General features: G+C 42.2%; 1 protein-coding gene across 1 annotated transcript in view; it reads left to right on the top strand.

Moving 5' to 3' along the window:
• The window catches only part of alg5 (ALG5 dolichyl-phosphate beta-glucosyltransferase), a 49348-nt gene that overhangs the window by 12638 nt on the left and 18244 nt on the right, over positions 1-18466 (top strand). Inside the window, exons 2-4 of the mRNA XM_085999377.1 lie at positions 3398-3572; positions 5963-6009; positions 13737-13805. Of these exons, the coding sequence (XP_085855503.1) occupies positions 3398-3572; positions 5963-6009; positions 13737-13805 (291 nt within the window). The remainder of the gene's footprint in view (positions 1-3397; positions 3573-5962; positions 6010-13736; positions 13806-18466) is intronic.

Below are 18466 nucleotides of genomic sequence, written 5' to 3'. Positions count from 1 at the left end.
AGGCTGAGTAGAGTTCAGAACAACAGGCTTTTATTAACTACTGAATGCAACTACAAACAGATCAGGACTATGCCTCTAGTGGACGACCGAATGGCAGAGAGCTGCCGTGCAGCCGTCCTTATACCAGGTAGCCAAGGGCGGAGTCAGCTGAGGCATAGTCAGGTATAACAGTGAAACAAGAGTGAACGACAGCAACAACAATAGTGAACACCGTGAACGACAGTGGTTTACCACAATTATAGCAAAGGAGAAGGTAGAGCAATTGGATAGGATAAAAATAGATAAAAGATAGATATTTAAAAGGTTGGTAGCACTCAAAGTAGAAAAGTCACCCTGTCTGGATGGAAGCATCCTCACACTTCTCCAGATTGAATTCCATTTGCCACTTTTCTGCCCACCTGAGCAGTCCATTGATATCTTCCTGCAGTCTACAGCTTTCTTCCTCACTATCAACCACATGGCCAATTTTTGTTTCATCTGCAAACTTCTTAATCATGCCCCTATATTGAAGTCTAAATCATTGATCTATACCACAAAAAGCAAGGGGTCTAGTACTGAGCCCTGCGGAACCCCACTGGAAACAGCCTTCCAGTCACAAAAACACCTGTCGACCATTACCCTTTGCTTCCTGCCACCAAGCCAATTTTGGATACAACTTGCCACTTTCCCTTAGATCCCATGGGCTTTTACTTTTCTGACCAGTTGCCATGTGGGACCATGTCAAAAGCCTTGCTAAAATTCATGTAGACTGCATCAAATGCGCTACCCTCATCGATCCTCCTTGTTAGCTCCTCAAAAAAAAATTCAATCAAATTAGTCAGACACAACCTTGCCTTAACAAATCCATGCTGGCTGTCCTTGATTAATCCATGACTTTCTAAATGACGATTTATACTGTCCCTCAGAATTTTTTCCAATAATTTGCCCACCACTGAAGTTAGGCTGACTGGCCTGTAATTACTCGGTCTATCCCTTTCTCTCTTTTTAAACAACGGTACAACGTTCGCAGAACTCTGGCGCCACGCCTGTAGCCAGAGAGGATTGGAAAATGATAGTCAGAGCCTCCGCTCTTTCCCCCCTGCTTCTCTTAAGAGCCTGGGATACATTTCATCCGGGCCTAGTGATTTATCTACTTTCAAAGATGCTAAACCCCATAATATTTCCTCTCTCACTATGTTTATCTCATCTAATATTTCACACTCCTCCTCCTTAACTACAATGTCTGCATCGTCCCTCTCTTTTGTGAAGGCAGACGCAAAGTTTTCATTAAGAACCATACCCACGGTTTCCACCTCAACACAAAAATAGGCCCTACTCTTTCTTTAGTTGTCCTCTTGCTCTTTATGTATTTATAAAACATCTTTGGGTTTTCCTTGATTTTACTTGCCAATATTTTTTCATGCCCTCTCTTTGCTGTCCTAATTTCCTTTTTAATTTCACCCCAGTACTTTCGATACTCCTCTAGGCATTCTACAGTATTTCGCTCTCTGTATCTGACATAAGCTTCCCTTTTGTGCCTTATCCTACCCTGTATACCCCTTGATGTCCAGGGGGCTCTAGATTTGGGAGCTCCACCCCTTTTATTTGTGGGAACATATTTGCTCTGAATGAAAAATGAACAGAATTGGAGAAATATGATCCTAAAACACCAGTAATAAATTTCTAGATCCTGTGTACTATAAACAAATTTGGCTACTTCTGTCACCAAAATAGTGGCCTGGCTGTTCAAAGAACTGAGACTACTATTTCTTATGTTCTTATTACTACCTGGAAAGTACCCCCAACAGCAACCGTGACCTTTTTAATGGAATGATCTTTTCTAGAATATTAAATTAGAAATGTTATCGTAATTTTAGACAACTTATTGGAAGTAAATATATATGCAAAACTGCAAGAGTCCATACAGCAGCTTATATATATAATAAGAAAAACAATTTTTAGGAACAGGTAAAAATAATGAAGCTACCAATCTCACCAGTTTTTGATAGCCTGCCCTCACCACATTCCCTTCAGCAATGCATCTCACAGGCTCAAATCTATTTACACTGCCTTACTTCAGTGATTTACCATCAAACTGTTTTTAAGAATCATACAACACAGGTCATTTGGCCCATCGCACCCGTGCTGGGTTTATGGCACTATTCAAAAAAAAAAAGAGCAGGGGAGTTCTCTGTGACTTGGCCAACATTTATCCCCCAAAAGCAGATTAACTGGTCATTTAGCTCAGTGCTCTCAGTGTGCGAATTTGTTGCCACATTGCCCTACATAGCAACAGTGTCTAGTCTTCAAAAGTAATGAATTGGCTGTGGAGCACTTTGAGACATCCTGACGACGTGAAAGGCACTATATAAATTACATTGTTTTTTACCAATTTCCACCGCTAAATTCCTGGATTTTCTTTGAGTGGTGAATTGGTTAAAAACTAATTTCTTCCCAAATTTGAGTAAAAAACCTTTATGAAATTTCATATTTTTTTTCCTGCAAAACATCAGGTGTGTGTGTGCGTGCATTGTAATGTCAGTGTGCATAGAAAAGCCTTGCTTAATGATTATAGCCACGTTAAAAACAAAATGGATACGCTGCATTCAATGGTCACAATATACCACTCAGCACGTACCGCAAAATTACGTATTTGCATCAACTATCAGCAGAATTCAACAATATTTACGCTTCATGATACGATGGTGATAATGGTGCAATTTGACTCATATTTAACAGCCATATTTTGTAGTGCATAGTTCATCCATAAATACTATAAATGTACAGTATTTTACTGCTAAAAATAACTGACAGTATTTTGTGTTCTTGGAAACATTACTTTTGGAACTTTTTTTGAGGCCATGTTGGATTGTTTAAATAATTGTCATAATTTAGTTTAACTGTGCCTTGATAGTCTTTTCATAGTTTTCTTGAGGTTTAGTGATGTTCAAAATATAAACTGATTTTTCTCCAAATTTACCCTGGTTTTATCGGCTCTAATTTTCTCTCTTTTCGATGCTGAAATGAAATGTGAAGTCTCCAAAAGTACTGAGAATCGCCATTACAAATTTTCTAAGCCCTTTTCCCCATCCCAAATTAACCTAAAATGACTATTAGCTTACCAGAATTGATCTGATTTTTGATAATGTGACATCATCACATAGAAGGAGTAAGAAAAATGTTAAACTGTCTGTAATGAGGATTTGGATTCATACAGGCCTAAGATACTGGGCCTAGAACTGTAATAAGTTTGAACCGCAACAAACCATTATTGGGTGTGGTTGACTGCTTAATAAATCTGTCACACCTGATTTTCAATACTTAAGAACCATATTGATTTGAGGAGTAAATAATAAATAAGGACCCCATCTCTATAATGTGCCACACCTGAACAGTTTTCTTGTCTTTTTTTTTACAGCTGGTGTTTATTGCACATGTGACTGCCATAAAGATGCCAAACCTCGCTCGTGGAGAGAAAGAAAAATTCTTCTTGAGCCTAAATTCTGCCGGGAAGGAATTGTTCCCCAGTATCCACGACCCTCCCGCTAAAGAACTGTCTGTTATTGTCCCGTCTTATAATGAAGAAAAAAGATGTAAGTTTTATTGACAAAAAAAATAGTTTTTCAAATGCAGTGATTCTTGGCAAGACCACGACTATGTTGAATTTAAGTAGGATTTCTCTCGGCATAGATTCTGATACACTAGTCCAGCTTTCGACAGATGTAAGCTTCCTGTCTTTAGCACTGCGTAAAGTCCTGAAGATAGAATAATTTGGTGTCAGCCATGGCACAGTGGTAGCATTCTTGCCTCTGAAGTCCAAGATCGTGGGTTCAAGTCCCACTCCAGAGACATGAGCACTGACACTCCAGTGCAGTACTGAGGGAGTGCTGCACTGTTGGCGGTGCCGTCTTTCGATGAGACGTTAAACTGAGGCCCCGTCTGTCCTCTCGGGTGGATGTAAAAGATCCCATACACTATTTTGACAAAAAGCAGGGGAGTTTTCCTGGTGTCCTGACCAATATTTATCCCTCCACCAATACCACTAAAACACATTATCTGGTTATTTATTTCATTGCTGTTTGTGAGAGCTTGCTGTGTGCAAATTGGCTGCCACATTTCCTACATTACAACAGTGATTACACTTCAAAAGTACACCATTGGCAGTAAAGTGCTTTGGGAGGTCCTGAGGTCGTGAAAGGAACTATATAAATGCAGGTTCTTTTTCTTAGAACACAATGTTGAATGCTGTGTAGTGGCATTGTAGATAAATGTAGGAAGCTTTCCTCTCGTTGAAATTTAAATTGCAAACACTTTGTGAAAGAAAACATTTACAATTTCACAAGAAACACTGACCAGAGGAAATCATCCCCACATTAGCAACTAAAGAAAATCATTCTGAAAGCTGAATGTTGGAGGATTGGAAATGAGCATCAGCGCCAGCCGCACATTAACATACCCTCTCCTGTACCATAGCAACTCCCCGAATTTATTTCATGTAGGGCTAAAGTGGAGAGAGGAGTCATAGAATCGTACAGTGATGCAGCACAGTGAGGTCATTCAGCCCATCGTGCCTATGCCGGCTCTTTGAAAGAGCTATACAATTAATCCCACTCCCTGCTCTTTCCCCATAGCCCTGCAAATCTTCCCCTGCTCAACATTTCAAGTACTTATCCAGTGTCCTTTTGAAAGTTATTATTGAATCTGCTTCCACACCCCTTTCAGGCAGTGCATTCCAGATCATCATAACTCGCTGCGTAAAAAAGAAATTCTCCTCGTGTCACCTGGTTCTTTTGCCAATTACCTGAAATCTGTTTCCTCTGGTTACCGACCCTTCTGCAACTGGAAACAGTTTCTCCTTCATTGATTTTGAGCACCTCTATTAAATTAAATACTGCTTTTAGCTTCTCTGCTTTAAGGATAACAACCCAAGCTTCTCTAGTCTCTCCACATAACAGTCCCGCATCCCCGGCACCATTCTAGTAAAGCTCCTCTGCCCCCTCTCTAAGGCTTTGACATCCTTTCCTGCCCAGAAATAGCCACAATACTCCAGCTGGGGCCTAGCCAGTGATTTATAAAGGTTTAGCATAGCATCTTTGCTTTTGTGCTCTGTGCCTCTATTTATAAAGCAAAGGAGCCCATATGTTTTTTTAACAACCTTCTCAACTTGTCCTGCCAGCTTCAAAGATTTGTGTACATACACCCCCAGGTCGCTCTATTCTTGCACCCTTTTAACATTGTACCATTTAGTTTATATTGCATCTCCTCATTCTTCCTTCCAAAATGCCTCACTTCGCACACCTCTGCGTTTAAATTTGATCTGCCAAATAGTACGGAACAGATTTGAACTTTGGCCCCAAAAATAAAAGAACGATGGTCTTAACCCAGAGCCTATTCTTCATCAGAACAATTAAAATTCCTTTATTCTGTGCCTACTGCCAGTACGTTTAGCTTGTTTTTTGTTCTTCCCAACTGCACTTTGAAGGTAGTCAACAAATTTGATTAGAATTACTTTATTTTCAGTGTTTTAACTTCTAGTATTTGGACCAGCAGTGTCAGGATATCCTTCAATTAAGGAAAAAAGACTCAATTTAAGCCTATTTTTTTTTCATGCACCTCTTGTAGGCTGTACCCCATTACATATTCTCCTAGAACAGCCCTGACTGACCGTGCCGTTCCACCGGGTCATGTGCAGCTTAAATAGATGACACTGATGTCTGGCATTTTTTCTTTTTCACCCTTCCTTCCTCCAAAATAATTAATTCTAATTTGTTATAATACCACCGCAGTACCTTTGTGTGAGGCGATGCTGATGATAATTTGCACCGTGAACAACACTATTCTTTGCTGCAGTATAATCAATGTAATTTGAGCTTAAAGGATAGTGCTCCACTAACTTTAATATCGAGAAACCTTGTAAAAGACCACCTTTGTCACAATTTAAATATGACAGTACCAGGTTCTCATGCTTGTTCTCTAATTTCAGTACCTCTGATGATGGACGAGGCATTAGAATATTTGGAACAAAGACAGGTATTGATGTTTTCAATCCTAGTGACCATTTGTTATATTCGTTACTTTGTGACTTTGAATGATGGAAAGTGCAATATGTGAATGCACAACATTTCTTTGTTTTGTTTACTCTTTAGAATGACATAATGTGCTAAATGGTACCTTTCATTTTTGAGAAAAGGCTTTTATTTTTCATTAGTTATTTTAATCAGTAACTTTAATATAGCAGTTCTTTCCAGAAAGCAAAGCTCCTTGAATAGCGTGCTCCGAAACTCCACCTCCGAATCACCGTGTTGGCCACCAGGGAAAGTTTGCACTGCTGTATCTCCTGCGGCATGAGCCATTGAGATAGATCTCCTTGTGAAGAGTGCATTGCAACATATTTTCACAGGGAGATCTTAACAAAACTTTCAGTAAATTCAAACTTTTACGCAGCATAATGATAAATTATCACCCAAGTCATTTTACCCGTGATAGGTTTTTCAAAAAAAAATACAATCTGAACTGAGATTAGACACTTCAGCATGGTACATACCAGAAAATTGCCCATTTATTTTCTGCCCATTTTGTGTCATTTCAAATGGAACAAAAACAGCAGGTGGTTTAAAAAAAAATTGTAATGGCATACGGAATACATATGAATTTGAATATCAAAATTTAATCAATTCAGCTCGATTAAGGACAGTCAAATTCATCCTCGTCATTGTTTAATCAGAAATTTATGTGCGCTACAGGCTACGAGCAGCAGGTGGCAGTATAGTAATGCAAAATGGTAGTCTAAGAGGAAGTGGGAGTATCCCCATTATGTTCCCACTAGATACAGTATACAAGGGTTGGCATTCACTATAAAGTATCATCGTTTTTAAATAGAATCCAATTCTGATCGCAGTGGGTTCTGTTTTGTATTTTGACTGCCTCAGTTATTGTTTTAACTTTCTTACCCGTTCCGATCATTACTTTGAGGTACCTTTATACCACTGTTAATAACTGTCATAAATACTATTGTTATAATGAATGTGGTTTTGAGTCAAGTCCAGTGTTGGAGACACTTGTAATTTTATAAAGTGCATATAGAGCAGATTGTTGAGGTAAAAAGAAAAAAACTGAACACTGAAAATTTGAAATTAAAAAAGCATATCTGGTTTGTCAACAGAAGTGTTTGATGCGTGAAGTGTTGGAAAGTGATCTTAGGAAAAAAAATTAGCTTTGTTAAGCACTGCTGAATCTTCCATGTATCAGTGAGGCTAGCTCTTATCTGAAACAGTCCAGTCAGACAGAAAAAGTGTACAACTTCATCTTAATTAAAAGTACCAGGTGAGTCATTTGGTGCTTTGAATCAAGAGGGTGAGTACCTGATGGCCCACAGCGATTCCATAAAGGCAGGAGCTGTTGCAGCAGATGGCACAGCTCCCCTCAGGCCTCCATATTATTGGCTTGGCTTTTGAGATGGCCAGTTAAACTCTGTAAGGGTTCTTTCCGTTGGATGCCTTGCTGCCACCCAGAAACCCTCCACCTTAAAAGCTTACAACACTAACTGGAAAACAGTCTGTTGACAGCAGTTTAAGAGTTAAACATTGTAAGCAATGAAGCTGATGCAGGGGGTGGGGAGAGGCCCGTGTGCTTGTATGGCTACTGCGAGGAGCTGGATCCATAAACAAACAACTTGGTTTTCCCAGTTTGAATGAATGCATGTGGAGGTAATCGTAGAAGGAAGCCATTGGGTCCATCATGCCTGTGCCATGCCAGTTCTTCAACTGGAGCGATCCACTCTCATCCCATTCCCCTGTTCTTTACCAGTATCTTTTCATAATCTTTTCGAATCAGAGAATCATAGAAACTTACAGCACGGAAGGAGGCCATTCAGCCCGCCGTGCCTGTGCTGGCTCTTAGAACGAGCAGTGCTCAGTCCCACAGCCCCGCCTTTTGTCCGTAACCCTGTAAGTTCCTCATCCTCAAGTACCTGTCCAACTCCCTTTTAAAATTATTGATGGAATCAGCTTCCACCACCTTTTCAGGTAGTGTTTTCCAGATCCCGGCAACTCTGAGTTTAAAATTGTCTCATCGCCCCTCTAGATCTTTTGCCAATGATTTTAAATCTATGACCTCTGGTTATTGACCCACTCGCCAGAGGGAGTAGTTTTTCTCTCTCTACTCTATCAAAACCTCTCATCATCTTGAAAACCTCTATTAGGTCACCTCTTAACCTTCTCTGTTCCAAGGAGAACAGTCCTAACTTTTCCAACCTCTCCTCATAACATAGAAACATAGAAGATAGGAGCAGGAGTAGGCCATTCGGCCCTTCGAGCCTACTCCGCCATTCAACGAGATCATGGCTGATCATCCAAATTCAGTACCCTGTCCCTACCTTCTCCCCATATCCCTTGATCCCTTTAGCCTCAAGAAATATATCCAACTCTTTCTTGAATATATTTAATGAATTGGCCTCCACCACCCTCTGTGGCAGAGAATTCCACAGGTTCACCACTCTCTGGGTGAAGAAGTTCCTCCTCATTTCAGTCCTAAATGACTTACCCCTTATCCTTAGACTATGACCCCTGGTTCTGGACTCCCCGGCCATCAGAAACATCCTTCCTGCATCTAGTCTGTCCAGACCTGACAGAATTTTATAGGTTTCGATGAGATCCCCTCTCAATCTTCTAAACTCCAGTGAGTATAATCCCAATCGACACAATCTCTCCTCGTACGTCATTCCTGCCATCCCAGGTATCAGCCTGGTAAATCTTCGCTGCACTCCCTCCATGGCAAGAACGTCCTTCCTCAGGTAAGGTGACCAAAACTGCACACAATACACAAGGTGCGGTCTCACCAAGGCCCTGTACAACTGTAGCAAGACATCCTTGTTCCTGTACTCGAACCCTCTTGCTACGAAGGCCAACATACCATTTGCCTTCTTAACCGCCTGCTGCACCTGCATGCTTACCTTCAGCGACTGGTGCACAATAACACCCAGGTCTCTCTGCACTTCCCCTTCTCCCAATCTATTGCCATTCAAATAATAATCTGCCTTCCTGTTTTTGCCACCAAAGTGGATAACCTCACATTTATCCACATTATAGTGCATTTGCCATGTTTCTGCCCAATCACCCAACCTGTCCAAATCGTACTGGAGTTTCACGACATCCTCCTCACAGCTTACCCTCCCACCCAGCTTTGTGTCGTCTGCAAATTTGGAGATATTACATCCAATTCCCTCGTCCAGATCATTAATCTATATTGTGAACAGCTGGGGTCCTAGGACCGATCCTTGCGGTACCCCACTAGTCACTGCCTGCCACTCGGAAAACGACCCGTTTATTCCAACTCTTTGCTTTCTGTCCGCCAACCAGTTCTCTATCCAAGTCAATACCTTGCCCCCAATCCCATGTGCCTTAATTTTGCACGCTAATCTCTTATGTGGGACCTTATCGAAAGCCTTCTGAAAGTCCAAATACACCACATCCACTGGTTCTCCCTTATCTATTTTACCAGTTACATCCTCAAAAAATTCCAGTAGATTAGGCAAGCATGATTTACCTTTTGTAAATCCATGTTGACTTTGTCCAATCCTGTCACTGCTTTCCAAGTGCTCTGCTATTACATCTTTTATAATAGACTCCAGCATTTTCCCCACTACCGATGTCAGGCTTACCGGTCTATAATTCCCCGCTTTTTCTCTACCACCTTTTTGAATAGTGGGGTAACATTAGCTACCCTCCAATCCATGGGTACCGTTCCAGAGTCTGTCGAGTTCTGGAAGATGACCAGCAATGCATCTACTATCTCTAGGGCCACTTCCTTAAGTACCTTGGGATATAGACCATCAGGCCCTGGGGATTTATCACCCTTCAGTCCCATCAATTTTCCTAACGCCATTTCCCTACAAATACTGATTTCTTTCAGTTCCTCCCTTTCATCAGACCCTATGTTCCCCGACATCTCTGGGAGGTTATTTGTGTCCTCCTTTGTGAAGACAGAACCAAAGTATGTATTTAGTTGGTCTGCCATTTCCTTGTTTCCCATTATAAATTCCCCTGATTCTGACTGTAAGGGACCTACGCTTGACTTCACCAATCTTTTTCTCTTCACATATCTATAAAAGCTTTTACAGTCAGTTTTTATGTTCCCTGCTAGCTTACTCTCATATTCTATTTTCCCTTTCTTAATTAATCCCTTTGTCCTCCTTTGTTGACTCCTAAACTGCTCCCAATCCTCAGGATTATTGCTTTTTCTAGCCAATTTATATGTCCTCTCCTTGGATCTTATGCTATCCCTAATTTCCCTTGTTAGCCACGGTTGAGTAACCTTTTCTGTTTTATTTTTATGCCAAACTGGGATGGACAAATTCTGTAGCTCATCCATTCGGTCTTTGAATGTTTGCCATTGCCTATCCACCGTCAACCCTTTGAGTGCCATTCCCCAATCAATCCTACCCAACTCGATCCTCAGACCATCGTAGTTTCCTTTATTTAAATTGAGGACCCTTGTCTCTGAGTCAACTACTTCATTCTCCATCTTAATGAAGAATTCGATCATATTATGATCGCTCCGACCCAAGAGGCCTCGTAGAACAAGATTGCTAATTAATCCTTTCTCGTTACATAATACCCAGTCTAAGATGGCCTGATCTCTGGTTGGTTCCTCGACATATTGGCCCAGGAAACCATCCCGTAAACACTCCAGGAATTCCTCCTCCACAGTATTGTTACTAATTTGGTTGGCTCAATCTATATGTAGATTAAAGTCACCCATGATGACTGCTGTGCCCTTATTGCACGCTTCTTTAATTTCCCTTTTAATGCCATCCCCAACCTCCGCCTTACTGTTTGGAGGTCTATATACCACTCCCACCAATGTTTTTTTCCCCTTAGTATTTCTCAATTCTACCCATATACAGATTCCATGTCATCAGAGCTAATATCCTTCATTACAATTGTATTAATCCCTTCTTTAACCAGTAATGCTACCCCACCTCCCTTTCCTTTTTGCCTATCTTTCCTGAATATCGAATACCCCTGGATGTTGAGTTCCCAGTCTTGGCCTTCCTTGAGCCACGTTTCCGTAATCCCAACCAAATCATATCCATTTACCTCTATTTGCGCAGCCAATTCATCCACCTTATTACAAATGCTCCTCGCATTAAGACACAAAGCCTTCAGGCTTGTTTTTTTAACGCTCTTAGACCTATTAGAATTATTATTTACTGTGGCCACGTTTGATTTAAACCGTTGATTTCTCTGACTGCCACTTTTGTTTTTCTCCTTCCTATCTTTTGCTTTTATCCCTGATTTCCTTTCCTCTGTCTCCATGCTCAGGTTCCCAACCCCCTGCCATTTTAGTTTAAACCCCACCGAACAGCACTAGCAAACACTCCCCCTAGGACATTGGTCCCAGCCCTGCCCAGGTGCAAACCGTCCCGTTTGTACTGGTCCCACCTCCCAGAACCGGTTCCAATGTCCAAGGAATTTGAATCCCTCCTACGTGCACCATTTCTCTAGCCACGTATTCATTTGAAATATCCTCCTATTTCTACTCTGACTAGCACGTGGCACTGGTAGCAATCCTGAGATTACTACCTTTGAGGTCCTATTTTTTAATTTACCTCCTAACTCCCTATATTCAGCTTTTAGGACCACATCCCGTTTTTTACCTATATCATTGGTGCCTATGTGCACCACGACAACTGGCTGTTCACCCTCCCCCTCCAAAATGTTCTGCAGCCGCTCCGAGACGTCCTTGACCCTTGCACCAGGGAGGCAACACACCATCCTGGAGTCTCGATTGCGGCCGCAAAAACGCCTATCTATTCCCCTTACAATTGAGTCCCCTATCACTATAGCTCTTCCACTCTTTTTCCTCCCAGCCTGTGCAGCAGAGCCACCCATGGTGCCAGGAAGTTGGCTGCTGCTGCCTTCCCCTGATGAGTCATCCCCCCCAACAGTATTCAAAGTGGTATATCTGTTGGAGAGGGGGATGGCCGCAGGGGATGCCTGCGCCTCTTACTCTGCCTGCTGGTCACCCATTCCCTTCCTGCCTGTACACCCTTTACCTGCGGTGTGACCAACTCGCTATATGTGATATTCACGACGTCCTCAGCATCACGAATGCTCCAAAATGAATCCATCTGCAGCTCCAGTACCGCAATGCGGTCTGTCAGTAGCTGCAGCTGGACACACTTCCCGCTCACATGGTCGTCAGGGGCGCAGGAAGCATCCCTGATTTCCCACATAGAGCAGGAGGAGCACACTACGGGGCTGGGCTGTCCTGCCATAACTTACCCTTTAACTAATTAATTAAAATTAAATGAATCCCACCAATTTCACTACAGTTAAATGATATATTTAAGGGCCCTGGTTTACAAACTGTCCCTGCTACACCACAGCAACCTTAAAAACTATAAACCACAGACATAAAGTTTTAAAACGAGAGAAATACTCCAACCAATCACCTACCTGTTTTGTGGTGACGTCACAGCTCGAATACTTTTTACCTCCCTCCTTGCCTGAGATTGGAGATTGGTGAGGCCCACCTGAGCCTCTGGGGCCTTTTGTAGTCGCTCTGCTCCGCCTCCAGCCGCTGCCGATGCCGCACTGAGGCCTACCTGAGCCTCTGGGGCCTTTTGTAGTCGCTCTGCCGCTCTGCTCTGCTCCGCCTGCCGCCGCTGCCGATGCCGAACTGAAGTCCCTCATCCCTGGTAACATCCTGGTAAACCTCCTCTGTACCCTTTCTAAGGCCGTTACATCTTTCCTGGAGTGCGGTGCCCAGAATTGCCCACAATACTACAGCTGAGGCCTAACCAGTGATTTATAAAGTTCTAGGATGATCTATTTGCTTTTATACTCTAATCCTCTATTTATAAACCCAAGTAACCCATATGCTTTTTTAACCACCTTATCAACTTGCCCTGCCACCTTTAAGGATTTGTGTATATGGACACCAAGGTTTCTCTGCTCATCTACACTTTTCAAAATCATGCCATTTATAGTATACTGTCTTTCCATATTAGTCCTCCCAAAGTACATCACTTCCAACTTCTCCGCATTGAATCCCTTCTTAAATCAATTAAATTAGCTCTTTCCCAGTTGAGCATTTTTACCTTCGATATTTTCTGGTCTCTTTCCATAATTACTTTAAACTGAATTATATAGAGGTCACTTGGCTAGATGATGATCTACAGTAACACACTCCACTTGCCCCACTCCATTTCCCAGAACCAGAACTAACACTGCTTCCTTCCTTCCTGGAGGCATATTGATTGTTCTCCTGTACACTTATCAAACTCTTTTCCTTCCCTACCCTTAGCACTATGTTTTCCCCCAGTCTATATCAGGGTAATTAAAGTCTCCTAATATTACTACTTTATTTTTGTTACACACCTTTGAAATTTGACGACAAATTTGCTCATCTCCTTCTCACTGTTTGGAGCTCTACAAAAAACTCCCAACAACGTAACAGCTCCCCCCCCCCCCCCCCCCCCGTTCCTCAACTCAAGCCAACAGAGGTAAGAAATCTCCAAAACAGATCTACAGAAATGCTTCCAGCAGTTTTTACCGTAATTAAAGTACTTGGTGTACCTAAGGGTTACACCAGGTGCCCTAACTATAGTTTTGCGTTCTCTGTTTTAAATACTTTTCCAATTCCTTTTTAAATGATGTAGATAGACCATAGAAGATGTGTAACATTTTGCACTTGCAAATATAAAAACTAAGAAGTGATATTTTAAAGCGTTATTGTTTTTACTTTCTTTATAGAAGAAAGACTCCTCATTTACCTATGAGGTGATTGTGGTAGATGATGGGAGCAAAGATGAAACAACAGAGGTAAGAAATCTCCAAAACAAATCTACAGGAGTGCTTCCAGCAGTTTTTGCTGTACCTAAAGTACTTGGTGTACCTAAGGATTACACCAGGTGCCCTAGCTATAGTTTTGCTCTCTGTTTTAACAAAATGGTTGCAGACCAATGCAAAAATTTTTGTATCTCACTTATCCTGCTTCTGCCTGTTGATAATTTGTGTTCTAGAGTCGCATCTTCCTACAGATGCTCTTTTACAACACATTGCCAGAGAGAAACAGCATGTAAAGTGTGATTTTTTTTTTTTCATTAATGTCACCAACAATAATATCCAGCTATAAAAAAAAAAGTGAGACTCCTCCTCCCCAATTAAGAACATAAGAAATAGGAGCAGGAGTAGGCCATTCGGCCCTTCGAGCCTGCTCCGCCATTCAATGAGATCATGGCTGATCTTCTGCCTCAACTCCATTCACCGGCCCTATCGCCATATCCTTTGATGCCCTTACTAGTCAGAAATCTATCGACTTCTGTTTTGAATATACCCAATGACTGAGCCTCCACAGCCCTCTGAGGTAGAGAATTCCAAAGAGTCACCACCCTCTGTGTGAAGAAATCTCTTCTCCTATCAGTCCTGAATGGCCTACCCTTTATCCTGAGGCTGTGGCCTCTGGTTCTAGACTCCCCAGCCAAGGGAAACATTCTCCCAGCATCCACCCTATCAAGCCCTGTAATAATTTTGTATGCTTCAATGAGATCCCCTCTCATTCTTCTGAATTCAAGAGAATACAGGCCTAGTTTACGCAATCCCTTCTCATATGACAGTCCCGCCATCCCAGGAATCAAACTCGTGAACCTTCGTTGCACTTCCTCTATGGCAAGTATATCCTTCCTTAGGTAAGGAGACCAAAATTGTACACAGTACTCCAGGTGTGGTCTCACCAAGGCCCTATATAATTGGAGTAAGACTTCTTTACTCCTGTACTCAAATCCTCTTGTAATGAAGGCCAGCATACCATTTGCCTTCCTAATGGCTTGCTGCACCTGCACATTCACTTTCAGTGACTCATGTACAAGGACACCCAGGTCCCTTTGAGCATCTGCATTCCCCAATCTTTCACCATTTAGGAAATACTCTGCCTTTCTGTTTTTTTCTACCAAAGTGGATAACTTCACATTTATCCACATTATATTCCATCTGCCATGTTCTCGCCCACTCACTGAGCCTGTCGAGATCCCCCTGAAGCCTCTTCACAACTGCCACTGCCACCTAGCTTTGTATCATCAGCAAATTTGGAAATGTTACATTTAGTCCCCTCATCCAAATCATTGATATAGATTGTGAGTAGCTGGGGCCCAGTGCCCCACTAGTCACAGCCTGCCATCCTGAAAAAGACCCGTTTATCCCTACTCTTTGTTTTCTGTCTGTTAACCAATTCTCAATCCATGCTAGTATATTACCCCCAATTCCATGTGCCCTAATTTTGTTCACCAACCTCTTGTGTGGGACCTTATCGAAGGCCTTCTGAAAATCCAGATACACCACATCTACCGGTTCCCCTTTGTCTACTCCACTAGTTACAAATTCAAAGAACTCCAATCGATTTGCCAAACAGGATTTCCCTTTCATAAATCCATGTTGATTGCCCAATCTTACTATTACTTGCTAAGTGTCCAGTTATTGCATCCTTTATAATAGATTCCAGCATTTACCCAACTACTGATGTGAGGCTAACCGGTCTGTAGCTCCCCGTTTTCTCTCTCCCTCCTTTCTTAAATAGCGGAGTTACATTTGCTATCCTCCAATCTGCAGGAACCGTTCCAGAATCTATAGAATTTTGGAAGATGACAAACAATACGTTCACTATCCCAATGGCTACCCCTTTCAAAACCCTAGGATGTAGGTCGTCCAGTCCTTGGGATTTAATGGCCCAGAAATTCGGGTCGGGGGCTTCCTGCGGGTGCAAGCCCCCGGCCTGCACTTACCTACCGCGCCAGCCGTTGAGCTGTAGGGCCCCGTGGAATTGCGATCCTGGGCCGCCTCCAACTGCCGGCGCACAGTGCTTGCGTATCCTGGGGCGCAGTTAGTTCGAAGCGTCCCCTGGGATCACGTGGGTCATGGAGAGCCAATGGTAGCAGGGAATGCTTCATTCATAAGTTTGACAACCTATAAATACTATAAGCCCCAAAACATCACGATATCTTCAAATTTTTTTTAAATCACATTTTTAAAATAAACTATAAATTACATGAAATAACTATTTTAAACAATAATTTAAATTTTTGAAAAAATTAATTACATTTTCTAACGGGGCTAAAAATAAACTTACCCTTCTTTAAAGTATTTAAAAATAATAAACCTGCGGGGAAAAATGTTTTAATTTTAATTAATTCACCACTTACCTTGTAAAAAGCAGGCCTTGCGACTGCTTTTTACATGTCTAACTTCTGGAGACTTACCTTCCCGGGAAAACCTGCAAAAAAAAACGTAAGTTCGATGCGCACGCGCTGCCTCTCCTGCGCACGCGTTCGACTTCTGAACCCCTTTCAGGGCAACGGAAGTGCCGGTTTCCCGCGCATGTGCAGTGCATGCACAAAACCGGCACTTCCATTGGGCTTACGGGTGAGTACCCCGTGTGTACTCGCCCGTGGAGACCCGAATTTCTGGGCCATTGACTTTTAGTCCCATTAATTTTGCTAGTACTGTTTTTTTACTAATCATTTCTTTAAGTTCCTCATTCTCGCCACACCCTTGGTTTTCTCGTATTTCTGGAAGTGAAATATATTTTTTAATGGGATAAATTGAATACATTGTACTTTTTACTGATGAAACTGCCTATAGTGGCCGACTGGTTCCAATATGGTTTGTTTGATTAGTTTATTGTTGAACTGAGATTAAATGACCATGTACGTATTGTTTAGATATTATTTTAATGGAATAATGAAATAATAAACAATAGTGTTGAGAAAAGAGATGCTTCATAGTTCAGATGTAATTTTGTGTCCAGGGGATTGGCAGAAACACCTGTCAGCAAAATTTATTGCAAAACCCTTTTGATATTTCTGAGAGTGGCTTTAGTTACCCTTAACTGTATCTTTGTACCTTAAATAAAAACAGAGAATGCTGGAAACACTCAGCAGGTCAGGCAGCATCTGTGGGGAGAGAGAAACAGAGTTTACAGGCTAGATTTTCTCAGTGGTGGCAGGATGGCTGTGTGGCGGGTTCCGCTCCCACTCCCGACTGCAGCCGCTCTATCAGTGGGATTTACCCTTAATTGGCCTTGTTAAGCCCGCCCTGCGGGCTCCCCAGCCAATTAACAGGAAGCGGGTCTGATGTCGTCATTTGATGACACGTCATCAGCCGGTTTCCTTAAAGGGACCACGGCCACATTGAGTTTGACAGTTCTGTCAGTGTTTGACAGCATTGAGGTGAATGGAATGGCTTGGACATTAAAGGGATGCTTTACGGTGCTGGTGTGGGATGGTGTCAACCTGGCGCATCATGTGGCAGCCAGGGTTTATAGCATCAAGTGAAGTAAATTTGGCAATGTTGTCAGGGGCTGATGCCCTGTGTCCTGTGCAGCATCAGGTGATGGCAGAGAAGGTTGGTGATGTTGATGTGCCTGGTGATGTTGGTGTTGGGGATTCAAAGGACCAAGGTCTCTTTTTTTTTCCAAGGGCACCGATGTTGCTGCAATAGATGGCAGCTGCAGGTGAGATGACAGAAGCGATCTGTCAATAGTGAGAGAGGTTGTTCCAATGAGGTGGCACTGGACATACAGTTGGCTCCAAACACTTGCCAGCTAAAGAAATCTCTAAATGTCTTACAAATGCAGTAACCAACAGTTTCTGCGCTCTGAAACTGACCACCTACAACATGGCATCCTTTACACCACTTCTGCTGCTGTCAGTTTATCAGATACATCAGAGCAGACTCAACTCATGCCAGGGTGCGCTGGCGTGTTCCCTGAGCAGCAGGTAACCTGTGGGGGAGTACGAAAAATTGGAAGCAAGTCTCAAAATAGCATTAAATTGGCTGTTAACAAGCCATTTAATGATCTCAGTTGTTTCCCCCGCAACTTGGTGTCGGGTCAGTTCTCTGCTGATAGACCCGACACCTGGGAGACTCGCGTGGAGGCGGGTTGACGGAGGGTTTCCTACCCACTGTCAATCTTTGCTATTTTGACAGTGGACCTGCCTCCAAACCCGCCCTCTGAGCACCGGCAAAATTCCGGCCAGCATTTCAGTTTGATGACCTTTTATCAGAACTGGAATATGCTGGAGATGAACAGCTTTTAAGCAAATACAGAGCCAGGAAAAAGGTGGGTGGGGGAAAGGAAAGACATTATTAAAATAGATCATTAAGAACAGGCTTCCTTCCTGAGATCAAACCTTTTGTCTAAAAGATTTGATGAGAGCACATCATTTACTTATCTCCCCTTTCCATTAATATCAGTGAAAGGTCAAATGTATAACCAAAACTCAGGAACTTTTCACACTATTGGTTTCTTTTGGGGAAGAGCCAGCTTTTTTTGAAGGAGAATAACACGTGTGATTAATTGTTGTGGAAAGTTTGCTGAGTACAGCAATTGTTTGTGTGCATAATCCCATGAGTTGAAAACAAGCCAATCTTTAATGGAGCCAATTCATAATTCTGTCTTTTTTATTTTAGAGTTTCATTATTAAAACTGA

Source organism: Somniosus microcephalus, chromosome 10 (assembly GCF_052327205.1).
Source record: "Somniosus microcephalus isolate GS21.2 chromosome 10, FLI_Smic_1.0, whole genome shotgun sequence".
Taxonomy (NCBI): domain Eukaryota; kingdom Metazoa; phylum Chordata; class Chondrichthyes; order Squaliformes; family Somniosidae; genus Somniosus; species Somniosus microcephalus.
This window is presented reverse-complemented; position numbering and strand designations above follow the sequence as displayed.